Source organism: Merops nubicus, unplaced genomic scaffold, assembly GCF_000691845.1.
Source record: "Merops nubicus isolate BGI_N331 unplaced genomic scaffold, ASM69184v1 scaffold18913, whole genome shotgun sequence".
In the NCBI taxonomy this organism is placed as follows: domain Eukaryota; kingdom Metazoa; phylum Chordata; class Aves; order Coraciiformes; family Meropidae; genus Merops; species Merops nubicus.
Window position 1 is genome coordinate 32,122 of NW_008599801.1, and position 21,220 is coordinate 53,341.

The 21,220-nt window shown below is 42.9% G+C and overlaps 1 protein-coding gene across 1 annotated transcript; it reads right to left on the reverse strand.

The window, feature by feature from the left end:
- Window positions 1-494: 494 nt before the first annotated feature.
- On the reverse strand, window positions 495-18,182 carry ATP12A (ATPase, H+/K+ transporting, nongastric, alpha polypeptide). Its single transcript, XM_008937527.1, has 22 exons — window positions 18,039-18,182; window positions 16,493-16,552; window positions 15,765-15,968; window positions 15,054-15,167; window positions 14,762-14,896; window positions 14,107-14,224; window positions 13,178-13,446; window positions 12,115-12,313; window positions 11,518-11,627; window positions 10,786-10,920; window positions 10,355-10,547; window positions 9,705-9,880; window positions 8,515-8,651; window positions 7,698-7,848; window positions 5,554-5,722; window positions 4,734-4,888; window positions 4,014-4,137; window positions 3,531-3,676; window positions 2,761-2,894; window positions 1,565-1,666; window positions 819-910; window positions 495-620 (listed from the first exon to the last, which is right to left on the reverse strand). Exons 3-22 carry the CDS (start codon window positions 15,864-15,866, stop codon window positions 592-594), a joined length of 2,790 nt encoding a protein of 929 aa, XP_008935775.1. The 5' UTR covers window positions 15,867-15,968; window positions 16,493-16,552; window positions 18,039-18,182; the 3' UTR covers window positions 495-591.
- Window positions 18,183-21,220: the final 3,038 nt, after the last annotated feature.

A 21,220-nucleotide genomic window follows, 5' to 3' on the forward strand; every position in this document is an offset into this window, starting at 1 on the left:
TGGTAGGGGTTAGATCCTCTCCTGTTCTACTCAATTTCTCTTGGTATGTGTAAGAAAACAAGGTAGAGAACTGTTTTCTGGAAAAAATTTTATTATCAAATTATTCCTATACAGCTTTTTTACCCTTAGTAAGGTAATACAGGTCTGTCTATACATCCACTTGGAATTCAGTTCCACGAAAAAAAAAAGAAAAACAGCAAACAACACCTTTAGTGCAAATTAATGCCTTAGATTATATGGATTTTCTGTGTGTTTTTTTTTTTTTTCCTTCTTTCTCTTTCTTTCTTTTATGCATGCTTTCCTCTCAGAGTGCTGTCCAAGTTCATCTTTGAATGAGGGAAGATTGTGCTTGTTACCAAAATAGGTAGCATTACAATTTCTGCACAAGTGTCAGCTTTACAGTACAGTGGGAGGTAATTTATCAACCTCTAACGTCCTTATTTCTTCATTAAATTCATGACATTTCTTCACCCCTTCATGGGGCAAACTCATGTTTGATATTGCACAGACAGGACATTAAAGCAGCAGAGGCTCTGTCAAGTGGGGAAGAAGCTCTCCACGAAGAGGAAGCAGACAGTGATGAGGACTCTTTCAGTAATACATGTTCTTGTCCCACCAGCCTGCAGGAGGGGAAGGGAGAGGGGAAAAAAAATCAGTTATTTATTCCTCAGAAAGGAGGAGGTAATCATTAGGAACAAATGGTCCATTTTTAAGCAGATCATTTGTCAGCAGCAGCTAAGGTCTAAGGTAGACCTATGAGTGAAAGGGTGGGAAAGGACATTTCATAGTAAAATACTGAACTAGACAAATCTACTTACTTCCTGGGTATCTCCTGATGAACAGCTTGCGGACTTCATCGTAGACCCATATCAAGACTGCAAATGGCACAGCCACAAACCAATACTGAAACCTGGGAGAGGGAGAAGAGGTTCTCATTCAGAAACATCTAACCACCCAGCTGAATTTCTGTGCTCTCTGTCTATTGCTGTTTGACGTCACTAAAAGAGAATCTGACTTTTTTTGGCACTTTTTTTTTGTCCTTAATTTAAGCACTCGTATGATTAGAAATGAAATGATGTGCGTGTAAGCCTCCCAGTCTTAAGTAGTTATTGAAGTAATTTATTCCAGATACTGTTCAGAGAGAAATACTGCCTGGTGTTATATATGAAAGTCTCTGGAGATGGCAGAAAAATGGAGCATTTCTGACAGTGACATATTTAAACTTAAAGCTGCTTTCATAAAATTAAGTTAAATGCTGTCCAATCTCACCAAAGTATTAAACATCTTCGGAAAAACAGTGAACTGTTTGTTCTACACAAGAGAGTTTCTGGGTCCTTGGTAGTAAATCTAGTAGAAGCTGTAGTGGGATTTTTGTGGAAACTATGAAAATAGTGCCCTTTTGGGTCAAGTTGTCCACTCTTTTCTTCATAATGTATATCTTTAAATATTTCTGCTTGAGTTGTGCTGTGTGGGCATCCTGCCCCCAGCTGTGCCTGGCAGCATGGCAAGTCCACGTCTGCTGGTACGTGGAGGGCGAGGGAAGTGCAGGGGCATCAGAACTCACCTCAGGGGGGTGAAGTTCAGGGCTGTGACGTGTCCGAGACCATAGGTGAGAATCAGAGCAATTCCTATCTGGGAGAATATACCCACCCAGATCACTTTGTTCCTGTGAGAAAACCAAAGAGGAAGGGTCACACACCCCTGCCCGCGCATCCCAGAAAGCCGCTGGCACAGCTTGGAGCTGGCTGGGGGGCTCTGCCCCAGGGGGAGGGGCAGGCGAGCCCCTGTCCCCTGAGCCCCTGTCCCCCTGAGCTCCTCAGAGGCCATCCTGGCCCAGCTGGATGCAGGATTTTAGGCAGCCAGGCAGCAGCCTGTGTTAGTTATGTCTTGTAGCTGCACGCTGCGTGTGTGTTGTGACTCAGCTGTAAGAAGGAAATACACATAGGTGTAGGCTCCATACCTGCAGATAAAGAAAGGGAAACCATTTGCTTTCCTATCAGAAATACCCTGCTAAGTGACAGCTTTTACATATGCCCTCTGTCCCAGGAGATATTTTTAACTCCCTGACTTCCATGGGATTGAAGTGTGCAGAGTTTGGCAGAGGGCTGCCAGCACTATCTTAGGGAGTCTGGCCAGCTGGTACCTCCTCAGAGGCTGAAGTTACCTCAGAGAAGTCCAAATGTGCTACCTATTGATAACCACACAAAGAATTTAAGAAAATAATCTGGAAAGGGAGCTCCCTTCTTTTTGTAGCAAACATTTTAATGAGTAGAGAGTTTGTTTTAAACTGATGCATTTTCAGAGTAACCAGTGCAATGTCTTTCTTAAAAGAAAACTGCCATGAAGTAGGAAAGGCTGGGGAGGTATTAGAAATTGTTTATTTGAGATCTGTGACTGCTTGAAGCCAGATTTAGGTTTTGTTCAAAGGCTGAATGTGAGTGGATTAAATCACTAATAATCTGAAAAGGAGCTCTGGGTTTTTTTTGTAGCAAATGCTTTAATGAGTAGAGAGTTTGTTTTAAGCTGATGCATTTTCAGAGTAACCAGTCCAATGTTTGTCTTAAAAGAAAACTGCCATGAAGTAGGAAAGGCTGGGGAGGTATTAGAAATTGTCTGAGATTTGCAACTGCTTGAAGCCAGATTTACTTTTTGTTCAAAGGCTGAATGTGAGTGGATTAAATCACTGAACTAACCTTCTTCTAAAATTAACAGCAGGCTAGCTTAGCCACTCACATCAGGTAAAGAATCAGCAAAACTCACCTGAAAAGACCCTGCTGGAAAATGGAATTCCGTCGTGTTTTCCTGATGATCAAATCAGCAACTTGCTGAATGGTGATGCTGACAAAAAAGGCAGTATAGCCAGTCCACTGTAGGTAATTCCTCTGGTACTTAGTCTGCAAAGCAAAGGAAAAATCAGGTGGTGTTTTATCAGACACTTGCATCATATGTAAGTGACTGCAAACCTCACTAGTTACTGAGGTGTAAATGCAGAGTTATTCTGGATTTGGATACATAATGGTCAGGTTTTTTGGCTGGTTGTTCTAGTCCTTTAGTTACTGTGGATGAGTCATGAGGCTGAAGCACGAGCTTGGGCTCCAGAAGTATTTATATTGATTTATTAATGGCTTCTCTGTCTTGTGATTTCTGGGGAATGGGTGAAGGGGAGTGAAGAGTGGAAGGGAGAGGGGGAGCCTGCAAAGCACTTCACAGCAGTGCTGTTCAGAAGCAGGGCTGAGAGATTATGATGGGTCTACACATAAAGCCCAGAGAAGAAGGGGCATCTCTGGAGGCTTTGAATCAGAAGGCGACACATTGTAGAAGAATGAATGAAAGAATGGAGTATGAATGAAACAGCCAAGTGGCAGGAAGCTCTGAGGAGTCTATCCTGAGGGACTATTAGATGAAATCAAATTATTGTTGCATTTAAATCTCTTTATCGTTCCCCAATCCCTTATTTTGGAGGAGAGGGTAGAATTTCTTAGAAACCGTTGGGTGAGAGATGGTGCAAGGATGTTTCAGTGCTTCTTTACCCACTGCTGTCCATAGGAATCCTCAAAGTCATTAATGGCATTGCTTTCCCAGTCCACTCTCACACCAAGCAGCGTGGAAGGGAGGAAACCTTGTTCAGCATACACGGTAAAGTAGGTTACAAAGGCTCCCACGGACTGCATGATACCTGCAGAATCAAAAAGGCAGAAATGAGGAAGCAGCAAAACCTAGGAGCACCAGGGAATGTGCTGGTTATCAGTACTGATCTATCTCCTGTGGCACGAAACTTGCCACGAGTCTCAAGGTAGTTTTAGAGCTCTCACTGCTCCAGTGGTTCTTGAACTCTGTAGATACAAACCTGTTGTGTTGCTGAATAATGAGCAACAGAAGGGAGTCAGGGTAGGTTTGCCTAGGAAGGCAGGGGAAGGAGCTGAGTTTCAGCTCCCACTTTTCTAAAAAGTGAATCAACTTGACTGTCCTGTTTTGCTGATGCAAGGCAGTGTCTGAGAGGACAGGCCACGTACCAATCTGCAGGTAGGAGTAGATGGCAAGCTGCTCGTTCACCAGCCTGTCCTTCCTTTTGTTGCGGGGTCTCCTGTTCATGATATCACTCTCAGCTTTTTCATAGGCTAATGCAACAGAGGGGATCTACAACAGAGAGAAACCATCAGTCTTGGTGGCAACACTCATCTGCTTCTCAGAAAAGTTTCAGTTGTTGAGTGGTTCTCTTGTCACACCCTGCCCTTTCAGTGCACACAGAGCAAATGAAGGAAGGATCCTTGTAGCATTCTCTTGATGTCTATAAAGGATTTGAGCAAGTCTGAAACCGATTTGTAGGTCTGATGATTATATGATGATACAAAGGATACTGAAAATGTTAAGATTCAGACGCCTAGGTCTGGGCACAGATGAGATGTCTGTCATGCATCCCCTGTAGTAACTGCAGCAATCTGTCTGATCTGATCTTTTGACTGACATGCACCGTTACTTTGCACACTGTAGAGGTTTGCTTGTCAGCATGGATTGGAAGGCTCTTCTTTCCATTCCACCTCTGCAGGTTTTTTTTCTCTGCTCTTCTTTCACTATACCTGGCTGCTTTTTATCTAGCCCTCTATGCTTTCACTACCTTTTTATACAGCAGGGTAAGACCATTAAATCATGCAGTGTTCTGTGTGTCCCTTTGCACCCAGCACCTCTCACTTGCCACATATCAGCAGTAAATACCTAAAAAAAACCCAACTTACAATGTCTGTGCCCAGGTCAATGAATAGGATGGTGATAGTGCCAATGGGCAGTGGAATGCTGGCAATAATGTAGATGAGAAAGGGGCAGAGTTCAGCAATATTCTTAGTCAGGGTGTAGGCAATTGTTTTCTTTAGGTTGTCAAAGATCAGGCGGCCTGGAAGAAAAAGAAACACTACTGTAAAAGCTCATTGTCAACAGTGTTTTCCTGAGAAAGTCAAATTTTAACTAAGTGAAGTGAGCATTTACTTCTTATGTCTACTTTCCTCATAGGTTTCCTCATGCATTTTTGATTTGTTTTTTTTAAACTACTAACCCACTTTCCCTTGGAGCCTTCTAAACAGTCAAGTGAATATAATAAACTTTTTTCAGTGAGAAAGATTGAGGAAAAAGTCCAGTTCCACAATATTGTGTAGTTTTAGTGGAAACTACAAGCTCTTTACAGTGAAAGAAAAGTGGAACGTGGTGATGTGTGAGCAAGTAATAGAGTGAAAATGCAGAGAAAATGATTTCTATCTTTGTGAGGCTCAGAAGTGGACAAGATGGGAGCAAGATGGGAGGTGCTTCTGTATGGAGCTTGAACAGGTAGTGATAGCAAAGCAATGCTATATGTGAGGGGGGATGATTTCCTTACTGTCAGTTTGTCATGTGCCTATAAATGGAATTCATTCCCAGTTTTTCCCAAATACTAAAATCATATTTGCAAATGCAGAAAGGAAAAAAGGGGGTGAGCACAGGAGGGAAGGGTGAGGAGGACCCGCCAGCGCCATGTGGCTGTCGGCAGCTTTCAGCTGAGAAAGTGGATAGCAGTGTTATTGTTACCTTCCTCCACTCCTGTGACAATAGAAGCAAAGTTATCATCCAGCAGTACCATATCAGCTGCATTTTTAGCTGCATCAGAACCAGCAATGCCCATAGCAATTCCAATATCTGCTTTTTTAAGAGCCGGGGAGTCATTGACTCCATCTCCAGTCACGGCAACAACTGCTCCCTGGAACACATAAAAGGATCCAGATGTGGGGTTGTGGAGGAGGAGGTGCTGTCTTCCTTGAAGGACAGTCTGCTCCCAACACACTTCCTGTCTTTAAATCCTTGAGAGATGCTGATACAAAGTTCTGAGTCCTCTTTGTACCTACATAAACCATAGCTGGTGGTCAGAAAGGCACTAGGTACCATTAACACAGCAACCTCTACCCTTTGTGTGATAGATGTCTGCATCTGGCTTGGTCAGCTAGACTCCTTTCCTAGCTGAGAAATGGGAGATTCAGAGGTATAATTTACTGCATCCTAAATGAGATGCACTGAAAATGCTCTTAATCTGATCATTTCTTTCTGTGGAATGCAAGGGAGCTTAAAAATTTAGACATCTGTCTATATGTATATGGTCTGTCTGTGTCTGATGAGACCCAGGCTCATCTCTGGCATCTGTGGGAGATTCAGTTGACACAACATGTTCAGTCCTTGTCTTTTGTGAAGTGCTTATAGAATCAGTCAGTTTTTATCCTAATTGCAAGTTATGTAACTGTTCAATTAGACACCATTCTCATCCTATCCCAACAACTTCTGGTCATTGCCAGTCTATGCTAGAATTGCATTAATAATCCAAGAGGGAAAACTCTGATTATTCCACTCAGCTTCTTTGTAATCTTCCAATGAAACTAGCTACTTCAGCTAAAGGTCTTCTTCTAGTTGATGCAAAAGTTCATGGCTTGCTGGCAGTACAGAGTGTTCTAGTGGGGAGAAAGCCTGACAAACTGATTAATACAAATACTGAATGTCCTGTCCCTGTGGGGATTTAGCACAGTGTCACTACCTATAAATAATGCCATGTACAGAAGGGCTTATAAGCTCTAAGTACTAAACATAGCATAGACTGGCTGGCTTGAGTCGAGGCAGGGAGAGTGTTCCTTCATATCCTTTAAAGAGCCAGATCCATGAGGAATATGGGTGTCTAGGCAGTGCAGAACATTTTTGCCCCCTGTCTGCTAAAGGCTGTTCATAAAGAAAATAAAACAGAAATCAAATTGAAAGATTTTATCTGATTTTTTGTTTGTTTGTTTTTTCCCCTGGAAGTTCAGGCTTAAACCCAAAGATAATGCTGATTGGAAAGCTCAGCTCTGGCATAATTACAAAAATAAAGTAAAATGATGTCTTGTGCTGCATCTGCTCTCCAGAGTTTAGGCACAGCAGTAGTGTGGCTTTCAGTTCACAGCATCTACTTGGAAGGTGTCACATCTGAGGGGAGAACCTTTTGATGACAGTTCTCATCTCTTTCAGAGCTCTATACATGCCATTTCTTTCCCTTCTGCCTCTCGTGCTGGCTGCACTCCATCCTCCTTTATATAATATTGCTTGTGGATGGTACAAACTCTCTTAAAATCCTGCTTTCTGTGGGTTGTTTTACAGTCTTCAGAACTAATATAGATAAGGCTTGGTCCTACATAAATCATGTGTATTTTGCAAGATTCACACCTTATCTCATTTCTAAACATTCCTGTGGGTGGGAAGTGCATACGTCTACCTGGCCACAAGAGATAAGATGAGAGGATGTGGTAACATGTTGCTTTTATCTAGGTTTAAAGAATTCCTGAGGTAAGACTCCTTCCCAAACAGTCTCTGCCCACGAGGCTCTACGGGCAGCACAGCAGCAGCTTCTCAGAATTATATGCAAAAGACAGACCCTTGGTACAGCTCCACGCCAGTCAAACTTAGGGAAAGCTCATTTTGCCAATAGGAGCTCAGCATCTGTAAGAGGAATCTAAGTAGCTTGGATTCTGTCCAGACAGTGTTTGTGGCAATCTGTTAGATAATATTCTCGCACAGTGAAAAGAGTATAAACAGAGCTTAGAGAGCGTTGGAAATTGGCTTCCACCCTCTCACCTTGGGGATGATATCTGTGGAAAGCTACTGCCTCATGGATGCCCTTTGGCCAGATCTGGGAGTAACCTCTGACACCTCTTACTCACCTGTCTTTGGCAGCCTTCAACTATAATCAGTTTCTGTTGGGGTGATGTCCGAGCAAAGACTATCTCCGAGTGGTTGCACAGGATTTCATCCAGCTGCTCTGAGCTCATGTCCTTCAGCTCCATCCCATTAACCACTGCTGCTGTAGCTTCTCTGTAAGAGCCATGGGAAAGCTGGGTAAATTTTCAAATCAGAAGGCTTAGGTAAAAATAGTGCATTCCTAATAGCAAGGAAAGCAGCAAATTGTGTTAATTTCAGAAGCATTAGCTGTTGATCAGCAGGTGTTGGGTGAAAGCTGCTGTAGAACTCCAGAATGAATTCCAGCTGCCTAGATGGAGAAAGGGAGTAATTGAAGCTTCCTCCTGAGCAGATGTAGCAGCAGCAAATGCATTTTAAAGAGGACTCTGAGTGGGAGGGTGGGACAGTGGGGGAGGAAGACATATTTTCTGTAGCTTTCTCTTAGGATGTTATTTTTTTCACATTGAGTGGGCAAAAGGGGAGTTTGGACTGATGGTCCATAGGTTGTGTGCTTCTGAATTTTGCTTTTCATCTGTCTGTGTTTAGTCAGATGGGCAGTGACAGCAGGTCCAGCATGAACTGCAAGGTATAATTTGCCAGGGTTTTTTTCAAAAAAAAAGATGAGTGCCACCAACCTAGACACAAAGTTACTAATGCAGAGGTGACACGTTGGGTGGACACAACGTCTGGGAATATGTGAGGAAACAGCAAAGCAGAGAGCAGGCCTGGGGAGGAGCTGGGCTCCACAGCAGCTTTGGGAGGAGGGCCCCGGGGTGTCCCCTGCAGCCTGCTTGCCCTTACCCTCTGTTGACTTGCTCAACGGGGATGTTGAGGCGCTTGGCAATGTCTTCCACGGTCTCACTGGTGGCTGAGATGATGCCTACACTCTTGGCAATGGCCTTAGCTGTGATGGGATGGTCGCCAGTGACCATGATAACCTGAGGAAGGGACAAGCAGTCGGCGTGAGTGACACATGTGCATACAGTGCCTGGGGTGAGGTAAGGTGAAACGTCTATTGTTGTACACCAGGAAGCAGTTCAGAATCTGAACTTGGAAAGCTGTGCTATGTACATAACAGTGACAGATTATTACTATTAATGACTTAGCTCTGTAGTGATATCTGGTCTCTGACTCTTGTCATTGGTGCTATTTTATCAGGGCTGTAAAGGAAGAACTTGTTACTGGCAGCAAGGTTGGAATAATGCAGAATAAAGAAGCCTTTACATAATAATTTATATTAGGTAGACTTGAAAGTGAGAGTTCATTAGAATGTTGCATCTTAAAAGGGATCCTTGTGGCTGAGGTGTCCTGGCAGATAAGATACAGGGGTTTTTTTGAAGAAAAGTTGCCTGTTGTCAGGTTTGACTTCAGGCTACAGAAAATTTCATCTGGTCTAGGACTCGGAATTCATCTCATTCAAGATCAGTGATTCCAAATACTGATTTTCCTTCATTCTGCTGTATCACCTCTCTGCCTAGAGCTGAAAATTTACTTGTGGATCCCCTGAGAGTGCAATTAGGGCAATTTCTTCTTCAGGTTCATTTTAAACAGTGCTGAGATTAGTGATGCCTACACACAGCATTTCCTAAGAGGTGTAGCCCTGCGTCCTAATGCCTCCTCAAGTATTGTTTCTGTTACCTCAACTCTGGTTATAAGCAAGTAATTCTAGCTGGTGTTGCTTCTGTATTCTAGAAGTGGATCTGATGAGACAGTAGCTGAGCTACTTTCCAGTTTTGGGGTTCCGTGCACTTCCTCTGGTCTGATTCCCACTTAAACTGTTTTGCCTCTCAAGAACGTGAAGTAGTTTCTTTAAGTTACAATTACAGAATGGTACTAATGAACATTTAGATCTTTGGTAGTTGTTGCTAGAAAGATACTTAATGGCAATATGGTGGAAAAAACCCTTAGAAATGGAAAAAAAAAAACCTTAGAAGTTGTATTAGCCTGAGTCTTTTTGTAGGATCACTGTACTTTTCATTGTAAAACCTCACCTTGATCCCAGCGCTGCGGCATTTTGAGACAGCGTCTGGCACTGTGGAACGAGGTGGGTCAATCATGGATAAGAGCCCCACAAAGCACAGGTTGGAGGTTGGGAAGTTCATGGAATCTGTGTCAAATGGGTACGTGTCTGGAAAGTCATTTTCAGGCAGGTACAGATGACAGAAACCTGTAAAGAAAATTAGGTTGTGTACAGGAAATAATGGAATAGAGAGGAGAGCTTGCTATATAGCATCAGACTTTGCTCTTGTCCATTGAACACCAATGCATTTAACTATTAGCTTTTTATGGAGAATTTTTTTAGCCTGCCCTTGTAAGCTTCACATCACAGTTTGTCTAGAGTCAGTATTTCACATGGCAAAGCTGTTGATACTGCCAGCAGGGAAGGGTTCTCCTTTGTGGATTACTTAGGGGGTTTTGGCTGCTCTGTGCAGCAGATGAACATCCATATAGAGCAGTAAGGGCACCCCTGCCACAGAGCTCTTACAGCATGTCAGTGTGGTTTAAACACTCTGCTTAGGAGGCTGTACACTTTCCAACCTCTACTACAAGAGGAATGAAGTCCAAACACAGTGGGTTGTACCAAGATTTAAACCCTCATTTTACCCTGCAGATCTCTCATAGTCCCTCTAGCTGGACTCACCCAGCACTCTCTCTCCCAGGCCACCCAGCTCCATGTATGCTGTTTGGAAAGCTTCTGCCTTTTCGCTGTCCAGTGGTTCTTCTTTGCCATTGATCATGATGGTGCTGCATCTCTCTAAAATCCTCTCTGGGGCACCTTTCATCACCAGCAGGAAGCGTTTGTCGTCGGGGTCGTCGGTCTCGTGAATGGAAAGCTGTGTGCCACAAATAGGAAATGATTTGGCAGAGCCTATGTGATGCTCATTTGTTCCCAGTTTTGGTCACTATGCAAGGAACCCATCAAATGGAATGAACTATATTATAGCTTCCACGTTCTCTGCCATTGAATTACCCCATTAAGATTTCTGGGTCACAAATAGTTGCGTTAGATACAGTGATAGAAATGGTTTAAGTTAGGAACAATCTGGCACAATTTCCAGAAAGGAAACACACCTGGAATTTGTTGGTTGAGTTGAAAGGAATTTCAGCCACTTTCTTGTTCCTTGCTCTGATATCCATGACGTTGCCCAAGATGACTTCTGAAAACTTCAGCAGGGCTGTTTCAGAGGCATCCCCTACCACAACTCTCTGTAAGCACAAAGGGTGAAACTCTTTATGGCACATGCACTTCTGCACTTCCATAGGGGGACCTTGTGTGGTTCTGTAACCTGTGATAATTCTGTGTTGCTACATTCCAGTCCTGGAAAGTTGTTACTGTAAAAATCCAGGACATCTGGTTTGCAGTTGCTGCTAGAACTAAGCTGCAGCAAAGGGATGAAGTTAGTGTTTGATGAGGTTGAGCAGGAATCAGGGACTTTTTCTGATAATCTCGTCACCAGAATTTACTATCTTCAGCAGTTGTGTGTGCAGGTATTAGCTGAGGCATGTTTACCTTTTCTATGTTACCATATTACAGTATTAACTTACACTGTAGTCATTAATAGTGTAGAAATTCTTGCTACTTGAACTGCCTTTTTCTTTGTAGGGACATTTGCTCTTGGCTTTGTGGGTTTTTTTCCCCTTCTTAAAACTTTTTTGTAGCTGTATAGCACTAATACTAGAGTAAACAGTAACTTACAAGATTGGTGGTGTAAAATGAAGGAGAATACAGACCCCCAACAGAACCACTGATAGGTATTGTTCTTTTGAATGAAGAGAAATAAGCTGATGTGCAGCAGGCAATACCTTCATTATTGGGAGATTCTCCTGTCCTGGACTGAATTCCGCCCGGTTGCAGAGAGTTACAATTTTTGATAGTGCTGTCCATGATGGGGAAGTCTGATCGAAAGGCTGGGCTGAGAGGAAGCAGAATACACATTGCATGCTTTAGCATATTGCATGATAGAAATAGAAGCTTGAGTTTGAAACAACAGGATTGAATTATTTGCGGAATCAAATCATTCTTTTGAGAGGTTCTGTTATGGGAAACCAATTTGACACAGACCTTTACATCCACTAGTTAGTGGTGCTGGCAGAGTGGCTTAGATGATGTTTCTCTGTTTATTTCCCTACTACATTTACTGTTGACAAAAGGGCCTGGATTAGAACATCCTCTAGACTTACTTTGTGTGAGTAAAATCTAAACTCTTTTTTTTCACATCTCTACGTGGCTAAGAAGGGACTTTACAGTGGCACACTACACATCCAGGTAGAAGGAAGGTGTGCCTGGTTTAGCTATCGACAGACGTTCCCATTGACATGTTTACACAGCCAGTAGGTGTGAAACATCACAGGTTTGACCAAGTAGTCTCCCCTTCCCAGATCCCCCATTGCCATACTTACTCGTTTGATCTTCACTGGTGTCAGCAGAGTAGATCTGATTATCAAACCAGAGGTGAGCGACAGTCATCCTGTTTTGTGTGAGGGTCCCTGTCTTGTCAGAGCAGATGATGGAGGTGGAACCAAGTGTTTCTACAGCTTCCAAGTTCTTCACCAAACAGTTCTTCTTTGCCATCCGCTTGGCTGTCAGAGACAGACTCACCTGGCAGGAGTAAAGAAGTTCAGCTCACTGTTTGTGAGGTACAGAGTGATGCAGTGAGGTTACATACTTCTGCTGGCTTTAATGTGTTGATTTTGTTTGTTGGTTTTTTTAAAGAGAAAACATGTTTTTTAAATTATCTTTTGGTTGACTGCAGTGCATTGTTTTTTTTCTTTTTTAACAGCATTATTGAGGTCAGAGGTTTGGCTCTAACTAGCACAAGTACATTTGCTTCTGAGAGCAAGCTGCTTGCCTGCTGGTAGAAATAAAAATGTCATATCAGTTAAGAAGCTGTTGTAGATGGAAGAACCTACAATGGAGCAAGGGGGGGACACAACTCTTAATCACCAACTTAATGAATCCTGAAATGATTCTCTTCATTACTGCACTACTGCTGGCTGTTCATTGTTGCTGTGCTCCAGAGCTAACAGTGCTTAGCAGGTGTGCTGCTTCTCAGCCAGGGACTTTAGCAATGCCTTATATTGTGTTAGTAAGTGGAATTTTCTCACAACTTTTAAAATACAGTATTCTCACTTCCAAATAGGAACAGGCTGTGAGGAAATGAGTCACATCATTCTACCAGTTAGCAACTGAGGGGGAATGGTACTTGAAGAATCTTATTTCAAACTGGATCATTGTGCTGCACCTTTTGAGCTTAAAGGTTGCATCATTCTAGAGCTCCCAAATGAAATGTTTATCCTTTGGGTTTCATGGAGAAACCTACCCCAGCTCAACTCAGCCAAGTCACTTAATAGATAACCTGTTCTTCAGTGGTTAGTGTTGCACTGTAGTGAACTTACAAGTGATGGACTGCAGCAGTGACTGAAGAACCACAGTGGCAACCTGTGAACTCACACACAGACTTACCGTCACGGTGGCTAGCAGTCCCTCTGGCACGTTGGCCACAATGATGCCAATTAGAAAGATGATGGAGTCCAGAATCTTGTATCTCATAGAAACAGATATGATGAAGAAGAGCACACCAATGGAAACAGCCACTCCTGCCACGAGGTAGACAAAGTGCTCTATCTCAATAGCAATGGGTGTTTTCTCGTTTCCCACTCCCGAGGCGAGGGAGGCGATCCGCCCGATGACAGTGCGGTCCCCGGTGTTGATTACTACACCAGTAGCAGTGCCTGCAAAGAAACACAGGACTGTCAGCTCCAGGAGAGACTGCTGCTGTCTCCTGTACCCAGCATTGGCTGACAAAGACCATTCTCAGGCTTAGTGTGAATGAGACTTCACCCCAAAATCATGTTCTTCCCCTTAAGAATCATACAGGTCTGTTGATGAAGGAAGGATGTAAGCTATTTTCATGAGTTAGAGTCTTCTTTGGTTGTGTATCAGAAGGAATATACTGTTATCCTGGGCACTGTACAGTCTCATAGCTGATAGTCTGTCTGGTATGACACATGGACCTTTTAGTGCTGGGAATAGGAACAACACCTTTAGGTGTGCAGAGCCCTTACAGAAGCATCCACAAGTAATTGAAGGCATCTGCAACTTGACATTCCTAAAGAGAGTGATGGAAACACCATAAAGAAACCACATTTAATTGATTGTTGCACCCCTAACCAGCCTAGGTGTTAAAACAGATGTCTTGCTGGTTGACACCAAGTATGACCAGCCCAGTGCTTGGGGTTTTATCTTGGTGTGCCTGGGACAGTAGTTTCTTGTGAGCAATTAAACCTTTTTGGAGTTCCTTGAAGTAGAATTGCTTAAAGTGAGTTAGCAGCACTATGCAGCACCCTGTACAGGTGCCACTCCTAGAGGCCCTTTCCTCTGCCTGGACACACCTTCCACGCAGGTGGTGGAGTAGAAGGCAATGTTCTTGGTCTCCAAGGGGTTCTCGTGGGTGAAGTCACAGGAACGAGACTGCGGTTCTGATTCCCCTGTGAGTGAAGAATTGTCCACCTTGAATGAAGCAGAGACATGCCCACGTTAAAGTTAGTAATATGCAGCTACATCTAGCCCAGAAGACAAGGCAACAGCACGTTTAATAATCAGTGGTGGGGCCATAATGTCTTGGTGCCTTTTCTCTGAGAGGGTTGCCCTTGTCACTGAGAGAATCTGTTGCTGTGGGAATTCAGTTCAGTCAGCGTCTGTCTGCTGATGGGATTTTCATTGGTGGCCTGGAAGAAAGCATGGTTTGAAGGTCTGTGTCCAGGTCTGTGGAAACTCTTCATTCTGTATTGGTATTTCTGCCTTTGTCCTGGCAAAGAGCATTGCTAGAATACGGTATGGACCTAATGGCTTCTTTTGATGTTCAGGGAATGGACACGTTAGTCCTAGATGAGCTGAGCATCACAGCGTAGATTCTGTGATCTAATTAGGTGAGGTCTAATTAAAGCTCTAATAACTTATGTTGGGTGTGCAGAAGTTATTTATATATAATAGAGTCTCTAAACCATGGTTTCCATCTTTCCCCATGCTCATCAAAGTTCTGTTTACCTTACAGCCCTGAGTAACGATCAGACGAATGTCTGCTGGGATCCTGTCTCCGCCCTTTATTTCCACGATGTCTCCAACCACCAGCTGCTCTGCTGGCAGTTCCTTCTTTTCTGCATCTCTGATGACAAGAGCTTGCTGAAAGACACACGTGTGACAAAGATTAGCATCGTGCCATCCTCTAAACCTCCTACCAAAGAGGTATGTTAAAGTTGGGCTTACTGTGCATGGTGATTTTGAGGTGCATTATTAGAACAGACATTCATTGTGAATGAAGTGTGTTGGTTATTCTCACCTGTGGGATCATTTTGCTGAAGCTGGCCATGATGTTTGTGCTTTTAGCTTCTTGATAGTAAGCGAAGATACCAGTGAGGATGACAACCAGTGCTAGGACTACTCCAAGGTAGAGCTAATCAATACAAGACATAATCCAGTTAGTTTAAGACAAGTGTTTGGCAGTACCTCTATTAGGATAAATCTAGAAAAACATAGTGCTGTGTTGTTTCAGAAGCCTCTTAAAATGAGGTATTGGCCAAGTTGACAATTGGACAGTTGAAGAAAAGAGTGTTCAAGTTTTGCCCTGCTAAAGATCAAGTAAAGCTTTCCGAGTATGAAAAGGGCTTTTAATAGCAGGTTTCCTGTCTCTCTAAAAGCCTTGTCTAAACTGTAGCTGATACAAACCAAAACAAACTGTATTCCTAGCAGAGGGTAACTCATAAGGGAATTTGAGTCACAGACCCCAGAGCCCTCTGTGGACTTTAGTATTGCTCTTATGAGTACTCAAATATTGTGATTATGGGTAGAGGTTATAAAACCTTTGGATAGGCACTCTTAGACAGAAGTGGTATGTCAGGTATTTGAGCAGTCAGAAATGTTTGGTAGAAGAGGGAGAGTCCTGAAAGAATAAAAGGCCTCCTCTAGTTACTGAATAACTGTGAAGTAGTATTTAAATTACTTAGATTGTCAAAGGGTCAAATACTCACTTGGTGGGTATTCAGCTACTTACATTGTCAAAGGGTGATTCAGCTCCCTGGGCGATCTGAATGCCGCTGGAAATCCAGGAGCAGACAGCTCCTATCCATAAGAGGATGGAAAACCCTCCCACCATCTGCTTGAGGAACTTCACAATTTCAGGGGTGGCTTTGGGAGGAGAGAGGGCGTTGGGACCATCCCGAGCCAAAATCTCTGCTGCTCTTGCACTAGAGAGACCCTGCAGAAGTGAATGACATGGTTAAAATGAAGTCACAGATACTCAGATGTTAGGTGTGAAAGGGACTCGGGTGTATAGGGTCTCAAATCTGGTCTTTCCTTCAAGATAAAAACATTTATAGTGCACTTGCTTGCTATAAATAGCTACAAACAGTGCCAGTAAAAATCAGTTGTAGTAAAATTGAAATAACAGATAAAAACTCTAGAAAAGCTGTGGTCCTGGTGCAAACTTTGAGGTCACATTTTGTGCAGGGATTTTGATTTCAAACCAGTGGATTGGATTTATTCAGACTTGAGAGGAACTCCACTTTAAATCTGGGCCATTGCTGCATGTTGGCTTAGTGGTTTAGGCTTTTTTGGGAGTTAGTGCATGATACTCAGGAATGCACACATCTGCACATCCATCTGTGTGTGAGTCTGGTGATGTGAATGCTCTCCTGTGGCTTCTGGGAAGCTTTGGGTAAGCCAGCAGTGAAGGAAGGCAACTAATTCAGGCAGTTTCTTAATGGTGCCCTGTCAACTTACTTTGTTGATGCTTGTACCATACTTTTCCTCCAGTTCTAAAGTGCTGAGTTTGTGGTCCTCCTGGATTCCAAAAGAAAGAGAGAATGATAGTGAGCAGTATGGAAGACTGTGGAAACTGTTATTTTAGGATCTGAAGGACATTCAGACTGTCTGGAGCTAGGACCATGGATCCAATTGCTAGTGTGACATCCCACTGTCATGAACAGACAATATGCAGTTTGTATATTGATTAGCAAAATGTCTTCCCCTGAAAGATGGTATTTTCTTTTGATTTTGAGAGTACTTTTGTAAATAGCTCCCTCCTCCAGCAAATCTGTCACAGGAACAGAGGGGTGTTTTCCTGTTAATACTGCTTGCCACAAGTGTCTGTTCCTCTAGAGAAAAAGTTCCTCTTTACATGCTACAGGGTGCAGCCATTGGGTACCAGAGGCAATGTGCTGATAGAAGGAAAGGGTGTGGTGTTAGAATACCTGTGACAACAATTTTGGCCCTTGACTGACAAGGCAGAGTATGTGAAATTTTTTTTGCTAGCCTTGCAGGAAGTAACAGCAGGTTCTAACCACCGTTAAAGAGGGTGTGGGAGAGGGAAATCTCCTTTCCCTGCAGTGACACCTCTGTGGTGTCATTGACCTAATTAATTCTGATGCTGAACTGAGATTTAGAAGCCAAGAATTTTCCAGATCTCACAATTGTTTTCACAGAATGATTCATTGGCAGTTGGATGAGTCAATTGACTCGTCTGTGCTTTGATTTCTCTTTAGAAACAGGAGAATGGTGTTACATCCCCTGCTGGCAGAGACAAGATACGTGGGGAATTATGTAGCTAGTATGTAATTGTTACAAAGCTAGGTCTTGAAAACATGATGGGTAAACCAATGACCCATTTTGAAGGTTTCTTACCTTCAAAATACCATCTAGCCCCTAAATAGCCTCTCCTTTGAGCTGCTCTCAAAGCAGTTCAGAAAAGAGGTCAGTACAATTACCTGCACGGTTCAGATTGGGAAACTGAAACGTATGGAGAGGAAGCAACTTTTCCAAGACCAGCCAGCAAGTCAGTAGCAAGCCAGAATTAAAATACAGGTTTCTTGAGCTTAGAGCACTGTCCTTGAAGTGCAGTTTGTGGTAAAACCCCCGTGCTTGAAGCTGAGTCATGCTTTTAGACCTACTAGAAAGCTCTGGAGGAAAATGTTGTGCTTCTACCCTTCCCTCTGTTTCCTGGGTGACTGTGGAAGTGGCAGTTCACAGGAAATACCTGTCACAGTTACTCCATCTGGGAATAACTCCTCTTTGAGGAGATCAGGTTCTGTACCATCGGTGGCTTAACTAAGCCAGAATCTTTCACTATAGGCATTAATCCTGCACAGCATTGTCCTGGCACACTTCAGAAGCATGAGGAAGCAAATCCTGCCCTGTGTTAGGATTTTCAGTGCAGTGTCTTCTGTTAAAATGATAGTGCATTGGCATTTCCTCCCCTGCACTGGACTGCCTTCAGATAGTGTGGTAGAGGCTGTCCTGCCAGGTGTAATGGGAGCCTAGCAACACTCACCAGGTCCAGTTCCTTCTTAAGATCTTCTGTTTTTTTTTTCTTGTTGCCTTTTAAGTCTTTGTACTTTTCTTCATCTCCAATCTGTGTTTCTTCTAGATTTTTTGTCCCATAGATCTCAACTGAGTAAACATCAGACTTTTTCTGTAAAACAAATAAGTTTTTTGCTGTTGTTGTGAACATCTGCTGGGACTTGAAGGAAGCAGTGAAAAATACCACAAACAAGTCCCACTCTGACAAATCTAACGTTTTTTGGAGAGCCTATAAATTGCTGCTGTCTCTTTCTTGTTGCAACTTAGAGTGCTAGTTCTTGTCTTATCCTGAGGTATCCTGTGTTAAAGTAATCATGGTCAAGTCTTTAGCAGATGTAAAATACAGTGATTCCTTTAGAGATGTGCAACACTTCGAGGAGTTTATTGTCTAACAAGGAGTGTAGGAGTGCTGCCCAGGATCTCAGTGGTGGTGGTGAAAACTGGCAAGCCATTTATCAGCTCCCGGTGTGTTAGATCAGAGTAAAAGCAAAAGGTTTTTAAAAGGAAAGAGGGAGGGAAGAACATTCATTGAGAACTTGCCTGTTCCTGGAGCATTTTAGATACATGGCTTCAGTATTGACTTTTCTTTTTTAATTAAAATTAACATTTACACATTTATATTTACACTCAATCACGTGGCGAGAAGTGGAGGCAAACACCATACTGGTAGCCAAGAAGCAAGTTTGTTTCTTCTCACAGAGAGCTCAGAACAGGCAAACTCTTTGCTCAGTTTTGCAGCCTGTTATCTGGTACAGGAAGCTTTTAAGCTAGAGAAGCTGCTAAACTTCTGACAATGCTTCCCTTTTGTTGATAACTTGGGAGTTGTGCTGTTTCCTAACTTTAAGTTAATCCTGCAGTCTGAAGGGCAGACTTCCTGTGTTGCTAATTTACCAGCTGCTGTAATCATAACGTTCCAGACCCTAATTATCTTGTGAACTACATGCCATGCCTTGGAAGAACTATTGGGTGACCCCATTTCAGAGGCTTCCGTACAGATGGAGCGTCAGAGCTCGGTGAGAGTCATATGGATGTTATCTGATGGTGTGCTGTACTGGTGGGGCAGAAGAGCTTGTAGGCTGCTGCTGCTGCCTGTCTAATGCATACCTACACACTCTGTGGGGCATCTGTCAGTGTCTGGACTCCTGCAGTGCTAATATTTCAGATAAATTGAAAGCAGACATCTTAATTACATACAAACTAAACCAGAGAGCTCAGACAATGGAAACTGAAAACAAAAATGAAAAAAAAAAGGATAAGGATGTCTTATTCTGAACTTAAAAGCAGCATCTTATCCTCAGATGCCCTTTAATTAGAGGAATGTTGAAGTCTTGACATTATATCTTAAGGAAGGGAGGAGCTAAGAGCTGGTGAGTAGTTTGAGGAGTTAAAAGTCTGAAATCTTTCTCCTGAAGCACTTGAACTTGCTTGGTGATACATAGCCTAGATAAAGCATATGTCTCACAGGAAGTTCTATATTTTCCTGCCTTGCAAAAGATTCACTATTATCTATTGGGATTTTTACTTCACCTTACTCCTCCTCCTCCACTCTCTAACTATCCTTAGAAGAAAATCTGTTCAGCTTTTCAAATCCCCATAAAGTAGAGAGACTAGGAGAGAAAGAAAACAGCTCTCTATTGTGAGAACCTAGCAGATAGAGGAGAATAATAAAGAAAATTAATGAAGTTAGTAGAATCTATTCACTGCTTCTATGCATAATCTGTATTTAGACCTTTAACCTGCACATTTCCATAAAATCTCAGATTTTGGCATTTGCAAAAGGAATGATGTTCATGAAACTGTTGATTATGAAACTAGCCAGTCCTAGAATTCTTGCCTATGCAATCTGATCCCTTCACTTTTTAGGATTTAGAGTTGCACACCCATCTACAATGAAAATTCTAGTCATTACGCTGAATGCCCAACAGTATCTAAGAGTAGCTCCATTTTTCACCTAGCTTATATTTGTAATATTCATATGCTTGTTCTTAAGAAACATATGCAGTAGAAGCAATTCCATGAGCAGTGTACTCCCCTTTACCATCTTGGTGAGTTTATTCCTTCCCTGGTGGTGATCCCTTTACTTTTTAGGATTTAGAGTTGCATACCCATCTAAAATGAAAATTCTAGTCATAACACTGGATGCCCAACAGTGTCTAGGAGTAGTTCCATTTTTCACCTATTTATAATATTCATATGCTTGTTCTTAAGAAACATATGCAGTAGAAGCAATTCCATGAGCAGTGTACTCACCTTTACCATCTTGGTGAGTTTATTCCTTCCCTGGTGGAGTGCCACAGCCCAGCTAAGCTTGCTGGGTGACAAGTAGAAGCCCAACTGGCAAACGGAGTGGCTCAGAGCAGGCTGGGTTAATGGTGTGCAAAAGCTCACAGAGGCTGTAGTTCCCCCTCAGCTGGCCAGCAGGTATCTGTTAGCTGGAAGCCTGCTTGCACTTTGGCATCCTTCAGGCAGGACGAGCTGGTTGTCCAAAGCCTCTGGAGAAAGAGTGCTGTTTGCTAGTGCTTTATAAATCAGCATCTTGTGCTGCCACTCCACCCCTCCCCTTCCAGGGCCAGCCCATCTTCTGTTTCACCTGTAGTAGGTGGAAAAATACCACAGTAATGGGCATGTGGGTTTCAGGTCAGATAGTTTCTAATTATTCCTTGTAGTGTTTGCTCACAGCTAGGGAGCAGGTGTATTATTCATCTTGCTAGAAGCAAAGAGTTTCCTGCAGAGACTTTCCAGCAGCGTGCTCCCCGTGTGATCTCCGGCTGCTGTGGCCCTGTACACTGGGATGGAGGAACTCTCTGCACGTTTTCTCTTGCCTGTTCACAGGATGTTCTGTTTGCCTGCCTAGTGTTCCTGAAAGTCAGATCCCTGTCCTGTTTAGGTTCTAATAGGGATTTAGTGGAGTGCAGCTTCTTCTAGGCTCTTAACTTGGACTTTTAATTCTTGCATTGTGTTTATTGTCTTTTTAACCTTCATGATGAGCTGGAAAAAAAGCACTTCCTGGTGCATTTTCAGCAAGAACACTTAGCTGGATAGCTTATTTAAATTGTTTGTCTTACACCCATTACTAGCTTCCATACAGGAGTTATAATGAGGTTTATGACACTTGTGATAGCTGCCATATCCTATCACTTAGGAGTTAACTTC

What these genes read in the sequence shown, in the direction of transcription:
- ATP12A (XM_008937527.1), bottom strand. Translation starts at nt 15,866, where the DNA reads ATGGTGGGAGGGTTTTCCATCCTCTTATGGATAGGAGCTGTCTGCTCC. An exon ending in GTTGAGCAAGTCAACAGAGG is followed by an intron (nt 7,849 to 8,514) that starts GTAAGGGCAAGC and finishes TGGCTCTTACAG; the next exon opens with AGAAGCTACAGCAGCAGTGG. An exon ending in CATCAGGAGATACCCAGGAA is followed by an intron (nt 621 to 818) that starts GTAAGTAGATTT and finishes CCCCTCCTGCAG; the next exon opens with GCTGGTGGGACAAGAACATG.